This window comes from Salarias fasciatus, chromosome 23, assembly GCF_902148845.1.
Source record: "Salarias fasciatus chromosome 23, fSalaFa1.1, whole genome shotgun sequence".
Lineage (NCBI taxonomy): Eukaryota > Metazoa > Chordata > Actinopteri > Blenniiformes > Blenniidae > Salarias > Salarias fasciatus.
Genome location: NC_043766.1, coordinates 17,690,655 through 17,701,962, shown reverse-complemented (window position 1 = coordinate 17,701,962; position 11,308 = coordinate 17,690,655). Strand labels below are relative to the sequence as shown.

General features: G+C 41.9%; 1 protein-coding gene across 1 annotated transcript; it reads left to right on the top strand.

The window, feature by feature from the left end:
• The first annotated feature begins 1,436 nt into the window (after positions 1-1,436).
• lhx4 (LIM homeobox 4) lies at positions 1,437-10,967 on the top strand. Its single transcript, XM_030084018.1, has 6 exons — positions 1,437-1,691; positions 5,262-5,433; positions 6,813-7,015; positions 7,583-7,737; positions 8,584-8,755; positions 9,586-10,967. The coding sequence occupies exons 1-6, from the start codon at positions 1,613-1,615 to the stop codon at positions 9,972-9,974; spliced, it is 1,170 nt and encodes a 389-aa protein (XP_029939878.1). The 5' UTR covers positions 1,437-1,612; the 3' UTR covers positions 9,975-10,967.
• Positions 10,968-11,308: the final 341 nt, after the last annotated feature.

The following is an 11,308-nucleotide window of genomic DNA, read 5'->3' as shown; positions in this document are numbered from 1 at the left end:
GGGGCCCAGATGAACCTGACCCCGCGTAATTCTGCCTGCACTTAGAAATAAGAACGAGACAAATTGTTTTATTCAATGTGATATTGATTTATCCCACCTCTCAATAAACGTGGCCCACGTTTCTTATTATATCCCGATGTGTACATGAAATATAACTAATATGCAAGTTAGAAACATTTCTGAAACAGCCGTGGTCAAGAGAAAACGGAGACTGAATCGAATAGAATTAAATATCGTTTAGTCAAAATACGCCCTCTCATTGAATTAACTCATTGACTTTGTTGTGCTTGTACATATGGTGCATGTGTGTGCCAGTGGCGCTCATTCACCTGGGACCTGCAGACGGACTCACAATTGATGGAAACGACCTGCGTTGGTTTGTAGGCGGATCGCGGCAAAGCGCCACGGTGTGTGCTTTTCTTTCCACGCTTGAAGTAAATTGGAAGCGAAGATTGAGTTCATCTAGCTTGAACTAGCAGCCCTCCAGAGGGAATATCTTATCCGGGAGAGCGGCCTCAGACGATGGGGTTTGAAATGAACAGTGTCAGGAGGACTGCGCCCAGACTCCTAATCCTACCTGTCACTGAGAGCAGCTGCATGGGCGCAGCCACGGCCCGGGGAAACGCAGCTCATACAGGTGACACACATACATGAGTCCGATAATATTATCCCTTCAGTATCTTGACTTCACGTTTGCTCCCACGGCTCCAGTGACAGCTCAGTTTTCATTGAAAGTGATTTTGTATTGAAGATGGTTCTTTTTGTAACTGAAAATGGATGTATCTGTACTTTTTAGGACGCGGTTGGTTTGAGAGTTGTGTAGGCCTGCTCTGTTCTGTCAAATCGACCATCGAGTCAAGTGTGAAACACGAAGGAAAAATGCATTTTCATTGGTGAAATCCCTCGCTGATCATCTGTTAAAACCCTGTTTTTTATTCAGAAATGACACATCTGTACTGTCTGGATGACCAAAGACAACATTCTTGAATAAAATGATTTAGTAACTGTTTCCTGAGTCAAACTCACGTTTGATTGATCCTCAGTCCTGCTGGCTGAAAGGGAGCCCCGTGCTCCTCTCCAGGAGGCTCCAGGAGGAGTCCTACCGGCCCGGGGTCCCTCCGGGAACCACTGCAGTGAGCTATTTATGTTCTCTACAAAAGCAAGGTCCCGCCTATCTGGAGACATTTTCATATACCATGTTCGACGCCTCTCCTCCTCCTCTCTCCTTTCTCCCGGTCCCTCGTACACCTATTGAAGTTGCTTTCCGCCCTGGGGGCCTCCTCTTCCTGCGCTCCCATTGGCTCCCGGTGCGCCACTGGCGCGCTGACGTCAGGCCCCGCCGCCCCTGCAGCGTTGAATGGACCCAGCAGCCTGTCTGATCCACTCCAAAACAGCTCGGCACGCCACGGCACGGCACTGCACAGCGCGGACTTCACCCGGGGAATAGAGAAATAACAGGGACTTGACTGGACAGACAGCTGCAGGCACTCTGCAGAGTGGAGAAGGGCCTCGGCAGCAGCATCATTTCTTCCATCCACGAGACAAGACGGGGGAGTGCGCCCACCGTGTTGCGGGTGTATGTGCGTGCGTTTGTCTCCCGCTTTGGATCACGATGATGCAAAGTGCGGCGGTCCTACCGACAGAGAGTCCTGTGAAGAGTTTGCCGGAGATTCTCGGAGTGCCACTGCAACGTAAGATCTTATTTCTGTCCTTTTCTTTTCCATTTGGTTCCTTAATCAGTCTGGAAACTGGCGAGCGCATCCTGCACTGGAGACACACTGAGAGGGGCTTAGTTGTAAATCGACCGAGATTGAGGAGATGAGACTGAACCTTTCAGTCTTTTATTGTCACCCACAGGCCAGTGATGTACTGTGCTGTATCAAATATGCAAAAATGCGTCTTTGATAATTCTGCTCCAATGGCACCACAGCCAAGAAGCGAGCATGTTCATTTATTCTTAGCAGCCTCGCTAGACTGTACTCTGAACAGAAGCAGCGGAAAAAAATGGCCCTTTGTCCATCATCTTGAGTACAAAAAAAAAAAAAAAAAAAAAGAAAAGATGTTAAATCCACAATAATCTATTTGCTTCTCCGTTCTGGCCTTGAAGTTTGCAGCATCCTCCGCCAGGTTGTTGGGCTCACACTGAGCCTCCCAGCTGTTAATTTGTAAACGAGTCTGCATGGTCAAGAGATCAGACGCAGTTGTCATCACCTATCAAACAAAATCACACTGACTTTGACTGACAGTCATTATAGGCCTTAATGAAATACATCTTTATTTAATCTATATGTGTTGTGAAGCAGAATTTAAACACTAAATTCTGATTAAATATAATTTAGCATTTGGGACATAGAATAGTTCCCAGATCAGAACAGTCCATTATTGAATTATTACTTCTTAAAGATAAATCAAATTCTTATCTCAGTAAATTATTGCAGGGATTTCATCTTCTGCTATAGATTGCATAAAAAAGAAACAGGCTATGTTTGGCAGCCAGGCCCTCAAAAACTCATCGTGCAATCCAAATCAACGTGCACATATCTGATCTGACCTAGTTATTTTTAGTGAGTTAGTAAAATATACAAATGGGCTGAGTTTAATATAGTTAAACACCACACAAAATCTTCAAGACAATGGTAATAATATTAGATTATTGCCACACCTCTTTGTACTTGCATTAATTTATAAAGAATTAACATTTCTGATTTCCCCGCGATGCATAAAAGATGGACGGATGAAGTGTATTGTTGCTCCAACATATATTTTTCGTTTGAAATACTCAATAAAAGATAAATTAAACATATAATATCAGGTGTTCTTTACTTTTCTCCCTGTGTTGGAGGAAATAGGATGTGCAGTGTGTCATACAGGACTCCCAGCAGCCTTTTCAGCAAAGTATTTAAATCTGACCACAGGAAGAGAGCCTGTATGTGTTCGGCTTATGCTCTTTAATTTTATAAATCGAGACAGATTAAAAGATTGGATAAAGATCCTGCCACTCAGTCCCCTGCGGTGCCAACATCCACCCTGGATTTAAACCTGGATTATTTCAGGAATAAACTGTGGTATCTAAGCATTTCATATAGTAGACGGAGTAGTCTGCTGACTAAGGACGATTAGATCCAAACCTTAACCTGCAGGCCATTAGTCGGTGGTCTAAAGTATTTACCTCATGTTTAAGTACCACAAATCATTTGACGATTGAACTTATATAGAAGCTGCCAGACTGCTTCACCTCCACTTTCCTTGGACAGCGGTCCTGTTAGAGCATCGAGGCTCTGAGGAAGCGTTTCATGAGTGAAATGACGGAGGCGATGAGACTGAAAGTGGTAAAGAGTGAAGAGTGGTGGCAACAGATAATACGATATGAAGAAGACCTCTCTCTCTCTCTCACACACACACACACAGAGCGAGAGAGAGAGAGAGAGAGAGAGAGAGAGAGAGAGAGAGAGAGAGAGAGAGAGAGAGAGAGAGAGAGAGAGAGCAGAAGTCGGAAGCGCGGGTCTATGCCAAGAATCGTGCAGCTTTCCTTTCAGCACCACTCCTCTCTGCAGCTTCATCCTCCACCACTTTAACTCCAGATATTATAAATCATTCTTTATTTTAAAAAGCATGAAGGAACCTTCCTCAACCAGAGGTCCACTTTATTTATCCTCTTTGTACTAATTAATTCACTAACGGTGTACGTGTAAGCATGCTTGCTTTGGTTTTTGCATTGGTCTGCAATTGGTGGTTTTCACGCTTCAAACTGAGGCCACCCTGTGTATGCAGGTATTTATCCTTAGAGCCAATCTGAACGATGGTTTCCCAACCCATTGTTGCAATTTTCTTTTGATAAATTTAAATTACGATCGATGTAAATGGTGCGTGCATTTACAAGAAAAGAACAGCTGTATAAAAATGTGTGTGCTCGCGTGTGTGTGTGCGTGCGTTCCTGCTGCCTTGACCTACACGTTGCAGTGGCTGCTCGCTTTGTTTTGCGCGCTGCACGGTGGTGGGATTAAACATGAGGCACCCTCAGCCTCAGACGGTTGTTTTGAGATGATTTCACGTCGGAGAAATTCTCTCTCCCCTGTAAATGATCACGGCGCTGCCTTGAGTGCACCTCTGCTCACGGATTTTTATTGGCCCCAGTTAATGTTTCTTTTCTGGATATTCTGCAGATGTATGTCTGAGAGAAGCAGTGAATAAAGACAGTCCAAGTACTGATCCTCTTTAAATGGGATATGTTGATTTATTGTTGGTTTATAGATCATAGCAGGAGGCCTTTTACAACATCAGTCTCACATTAGTTCGCTGATTACTTGTTTAATTTAATGGAAGGGACAGGAGTTATTATATTAAAAAAATGTTGTGATAAATTAAATCGACACTGCACATACACACATCCCGAGGTACTAAAATAAGCTAAAATATGGAATCTGGCAGCTCTGAAGCTTCAGCTTTCAGAGAAAATTGACTTTTGTTTTTTGGGAAAATTTTGGCTGGAATTTCATTTGCTTGAGTTATGTGTCTCACTCAGTTATATTTGATAGTAGCATTTATGGAGAAAATTATGTAATCGCATGGTCCCTGTCTATATGAAGCTCGTGTGCTGCTGCAGTTTCATTTTGCTCTTTTAAAAAGAAAAAATTGAATCGCCTTGATCCTAATTTTACTCCATCTCACCTACTAGTAGACGATATCACCGATAAAAAAATAAGATGAACTACAAAGCAGAAATAACAAAACCAGCATTTATTTAGAAACTGTTTTCCTCTGCAACTTTAAAGCTCAGAGTTCAGCACCGTGGACAGAGACGCACGTGTTGACAGACGTTTTTTCACCACCATTTTATCCTCTAAAGCAGTGACTAAAATGTAGACGGATGCTTGATTTTAAACAATGAAAATATTGCGTTTTACATTCAATTATCATTACATTCAATAAATGCACAGTCAAACAAACAAGATCATACACTTCTGTCAAGCGTGTGAACGATCAGGTTCTACATTTACTCGCGATTGCAGTGGCTATAATAACACAAATGTCCCATCGTTTTTACTCAGTGAGCAAATACAATGCGGTAAATGTGAGCTCGCTTTTCCTCACTTGTCTGTTTATTAATTATTAAGCTTAAAAAAAAGCAAAAAAACAAACAAACAAAAAAAAAAACAATAAATAAGTTCCTGGCGCTGTTCATCAAACCAGACGTCTGGCCTGAGTTATTTTGCGCATGTCTGCTGGCAGAGAGTGACCCTGTGCCCTTGTTGCCCTCGCAGAGATCCCTCAGTGTGCGGGCTGTAGTCAGCACATCCTGGACAAGTTCATCCTGAAGGTGCTGGACAGACACTGGCACTCCAAGTGCCTCAAGTGCGCCGACTGCCAGACCCCGCTGGCCGACAAATGCTTCTCCCGGGCAGGGAGCGTCTACTGCAAGGAGGACTTCTTCAAGTCAGTGCGATTCACCTTCTTAATCTGTTTATTTCGTTTCACTCTTGCTATTGACAATATATATTTTTCTCAATGCAGTGTCCAAGCATTTTTGCTGACAATCATATCAACATTTTTCTGGTTTCAATAAAAACTACGGAGTGGCAAACAGGGAAATTTTAATAACAATTTTTAATAACAATTTCAATACCATTTTTTTTCAAGCCAAGATCACATTAAAAAAATACTGCAATTCCATCACCATTGTCTAAACATATTTATAACATTAATCATCATCTCTTTATTTATGGGGGTGTGGGTACATGTCTATTTATAATGACATTATATAATCGGTTTGGTTCACATCAGCTTTCTAAATTTGCGTTTTTTTCTGTTATTGCTGAAAGAAAAAGAAAAATATTTGTGAAAATTGTAAAATAAAAATAAAATATTGCATTATTTTATTAATTTTGTTTTTTTAAGTAATTGCATATTTACTTAACTGGTATAATTTTTTCTATTATGCAAACAACACTTGAAATGTAATCACAATTTATATGCTGCTACTACCCATAGTTTCTAGTTTACATTACAGTATATTATTTTAAAAAAATATTTTATTTCACAAATCTTTTTGCCTCATTCTTTCAAGGAATATATTATATTATATTATAGAGAAAAATTGAATTTGACTTGTAACCTAAATAGCATCAGTAGATCAGGGCTTTTTACTAAATTGTGGTTGAAAGGTTTTAATGCTGCAAACTTGACTGAGACCTAAAGAGCACTGTAGTATCACTGGGAAATAACTGAGTTAGCTGACCCAGGCAGCAGCATGGGGGCTACAGGCACCTTCAAACTGCAGAAACATGTGGGAGACGTTTCCCTTGAGCTTACTTCCCACTGGTGATTTGACGACTTCACCTTGCTCTTTTTTTTTTTTTTTTTTTTTTTTTTTTTTTTTTTGTGGGCCGGTCCTGTGATTTAAAGCCTCTCCTGAGTCAGTGTTTTATTGATTCTCCTCAGGGTGTGTTTACTTTGATTACCCCTCCTCCTCATCCTCCACCACCTCGTCCTTAGCTCTCAGTACTTCATCTGCAAACACATAAACATGCAAACACATATGCACACGCAAACGGCTGTGCACACACCACACAGTGCATTGATCATGTCCATCCATCAGCCTGCAGACAGATCTATCGTTAGCAGAAATGCCTTCCAGTGCTGATCTCCCTCTTCAACAGCTGGAGCTCCTATTAACACAGACATCATGCCATCATTCTCTGCTACAGCTTCAGATATAAGAAAGGAAATTTTAATCCCAGCTACCTTCACTGTCTTCATAATTTTTGAGCATTACATTTTCTGATGGGCTCTCTCTCCTCTCTACCTTTCTGCAGGCGTTTTGGAACAAAATGTGCGTCATGCCAGCAGGGCATCCCTCCGACACAAGTTGTGCGCAAGGCACAGGATTTTGTGTATCACCTGCACTGCTTTGCCTGCATCATGTGCAGCCGACAGTTGGCCACCGGGGATGAGTTTTACCTCATGGAAGATGGGAGGCTGGTATGCAAGGTGGATTATGAGACAGCAAAACAAAATGGTGAGTGTGCAAAGAAGAGTTCAGTTACAATCCCAGAAAAAGTTGAGCTGAAATGACCTCTGCACAGAATATTGAAAAAGAAAAAAAAACTGTGCTGCAAAAGAAAGTATTCATGATTAATCTCTCTGTGTTTAAATGCCTAGTGTCTCCAGATTCCATCTAAACTTGAATAGATTATTTGATTGATCAGGTTATCTGCACTGTATTGTTGTCTGCACAGTGAGCCAGTATGACTCTGATGGTGGATCTATGTAGTTTGTCTGTGCGCTTGCTGTTTCTCCTGTTCAGATTTGTCTGAGTTTTCCATACATATCTGATTGATTATGTAAAGTGAAGCTCTGCTCTTATATGGTGGCAGCTCCAATAACTCCATTCCTCTGGCGCCGAGTAGATTTATGTGCTCTTGTGTGGGAGTGGGACAGATACACAAGGACAATCATACACTTCTTTACATGACCATTCACTTCATTTAACTCATATATATTGCATGCAAAGGCCAAGGTTCACTTTCTGTAAGGCAACATGACAAATGTAACAAGTCACTCACACTTATTATGGTGTTTTTAGATGATTCAGAGGCGGGGACCAAGCGACCAAGGACTACCATCACCGCTAAACAGCTGGAGACCCTGAAAAGTGCCTACAAAAACTCTCCCAAGCCGGCACGCCACGTCAGAGAGCAGCTGTCTTCGGAAACAGGACTGGACATGAGAGTAGTGCAGGTTGGGCACTTTGCCTCCTCTCATTTGTACATTCCTGGAAAAACCTCCACCAGCAGCATAATGCAGCAGCCTGGTTATTTACAACAGGCAGCCTTAAACTGGCCTCTGTTCTCAAGTTTTATCTCACATAATTTATCCCCCTATGAACCTGATTCCCAGCATGAACCTGCCTGAGGGCCTGAGATTCTCCAGCAGGTTGTGCCTAGATCCAAACTTCTCAATCACTGCCAATGTCTCTGATTTGTTCAGTTAATGAAACAGTTAATGAATGAATACTTGAAGGAAGCAAAACCGAATCATTTAATTAAACAGTATCCCAAACTCTGTATTTGATATACAAAATAAGTAAACAGGACACTGTAACAAAGGCTGTGAGATGTTCGAGTAAACGTTCTTTATAAATCATGTTCCATTCAGTTTTCATTTGCATATAATTCTTCTTTATTCATGCTTTCATTCTAATGCCCTGTTTTGAAATTGCTATCGTTACATTTTTTTCAGCAGTGCTTCGTTCTAAATTTCTGTCTTTGGAGCTTTGAAACATGTTTGAATATGTTAATTTTGCTTTTTATTATTAATATTGTTTTTTGTTGATCCACTAAAATGTTTATTGGATAATTGTGACTTTAATATGCTACATTTATTTTACACCTCACTGTGCCTTACAGTACTAAACTAGAGGCGTTTGAGAATAGAACAATGAAAACATGAATACAATCCATTTCATAGGAATAACAACGAGCATGATGGTGATGAATATTAGTTGGCTATAACTATTTTGAACAAAAGAAATATTAATACATATTTAAATTGAAAACCTTTTTTTTTTTTTCCTTTCTTTTTCAGGTTTGGTTTCAGAACAGACGGGCAAAGGAAAAGCGTCTGAAGAAAGATGCAGGCCGCCATCGCTGGACTCAGTTCTACAAAAGTGTCAAACGCAGCCGAGGTGGAACTAAAGTGGAGAAGGAGAGCTCAGCTGACGACGCAGGACTCAGTGACAGTGAGCTGAGCTTCAGAGGTACAACTTCCACCAAGTGCATATCTATTAGTGTTCAAGACGGAGTTCCCCGAGAGGGAATTGTCAACCATGTCGTGGTGCTGATGGAATTAAAGAAGCCTACTAGAAGCTGCTAAATGACATGAGTACAGCAGCGATTGAATGTGTCTTTCACGTTGTTTCATTTGTTTTTCCTGTGTTGCTGAATTTGTGATGTCGCTCTCAGACAAATCCAAAATGGCATTCTCATTTTGCATTCCTCTCACACTGTCCTCATGGCTGCTGACGCATCCTCCTGCCTCTGTTTGTCGCCATGATGGAGCTTATTGGAACAGAGAGAGGGTCTTTAGTGGGATGCAAACGACATTTTAGACATCCCTGTGTTATTTAATGTTTGCAAACCCCGTTTTGGGTAGTCATAAAAGTCTTCAAGCCACTTTTAAAAAGAAGGCTATTTTTATGAGAAATGAAAACGTGGTGACAGAAACTCTATAAAGCCTGTGAGGCTTTTAGTCAATTAGGGAGAAAGTGCTCTGGGACTTTGCTATTATTGAAGCCACCCAGGGGAGATATTGAGGTGGAAACAAATATTTTGTGCAATAATATGGGCACAGATAGAGATCTCCATTTCTGGAGAAGAAGAGAACATAATTTCTCTGTAATTTTCAATCCTACAGTTGCTCCACTCGCCGCCCATATTCATGTAACATTGCCACTATAAATTTGACTCATAAAAGCACTTAACTGCGTTGAAATATAACAGCTATATAATAGTCATGTAGGTGACAGTACTGTTGATGTGTCAAAGTTTTTCCGCCCTCTCATTCTGAGTGATGACGTTTCCTCCGCAGATGATCAGGTCCTATCGGACCTCGGCCACACCAACGGGCTTTATGGGAGCGTTGGTGACGTGACCAGCAGTGGCGTGCTGAATGGCAGCTTCTCCGTTGACGCGACCGGACAACCCTTTCACGACATCCGAGCCGGAAGCCCTTATGGTCTCCCACAGTCGCCCTCCTCCATCGCCTCTCTGCCGGGCCACACCCCTCTCCTCAACAACCTGGGTTTCAACATGGACAATCTGGTGGCACAGGGCGGTCCGGGAGGCGTGGGACAGGCTCTGAGGGCAATGGCAGGAGGGCCCACCTCTGACCTCTCCACAGGCAGCAGTACAGGATACCCTGACTTCCCCACTAGCCCCGGCTCGTGGCTGGACGAGATGGACCATTCCCAGTTTTGAGTCTCATTTGTGGGGACACGTGAAAACAGACTTAGAAGACTTTTTACCTTTCTTTGTAACGCCCTCCAAAATCAGTATGTTTCATGAGGCTGGAAGATGAAAAGAAGAAGAGGAGACGTCTGACTGCGCATCCTCACGGCACTCATGATGGTGAGATAACGGTCGAGTCAGGATGTGTGACAAAAGCAGCGAAAAACACCTCCACACTGAATGTTCAATCCCAACACTGTATTATATGATTTTTTTTTTTTTTTTTTTTTTTTTTTTTTTTTGTGATCACCTGACTTCATTTTCTTTATTCACTCTCTGGACATGAGACTGGATTTTGACCATGTGTGTGGATCACGCTCACAAGGGTGAAAATGTCGTCTCTTCTGCTGAAATAAGTCGAACATGTACAACATTAGGGCTACAATCGAGATCAGAGTCCTTACAAGACCCAGGAGGCACCTGCATGCTTCTGATTCATAATGAGTAGAACTGCTGTCTGGCCATACTGAAGCCTTTCACATTGGCAATGCACTTTACTCTCCTCCTCTTTTTCTACAAATGGACAGGAGTACCGAGAGAGAAAGAGAGAAAGAGGAGAGACATATGCACAAGGCAAATACAGTGTTTCATTGGGAGAGGAATTTACAAGAACTGTGGCACAAGTGTGAATTTTGAACCATGCTGATGTTTTTTAAATGTATTGCTGAAGCTTACAAGTTGTTAGGAAGTAGATGGCCGTTGGTCAGTCCGTATGTCGTCCGTCTGTTCATAGAGGCCGACGCCTCCCCTTGTTTGACTGAGGGTGAACACTGTTTGCTACACAGCAGGTCTCTCTTCTATGTTTATAGGTGCTTGACTTATTCTTGTCTGTGGAACAGCTGCTGGAGTGCAGACTTCTGTCAGTATTAAATTACCCCTGACTCGCCAAGAATCAAAGCTTATGTGTTTGAAGACTGTCAAGGCATTTTATGTTTGAGAAATTCAGCTCTGACCACATCACATCATTTTGTAAAACAAATCTCAAGAGATATCTGAACTTTTCATTAATTCTTTTGAATGCTAAGATGCAGGCGTTTTTATGAGACATGCAGTTTCTTTCTTATTTTGCAAAGATTATTAACTGGCATCACGGACTAAACATAAATTTGTCACTGTGATTACCAACGAGTATTAACAGGTACAAAGATAGAATGGTTTAAAAAAAATAGTCTCTTTGGCCTGCTTTTGTATTCCTTCAGTCTGATCCAGGCTTCCCTCTGTAATCCACTCAGTCCAGCAGCCCGGGCTTTGCCTGCTATCAACCTACTTACTGACCCCAGATGTGCCGTCAGCCTGTTCTCCCA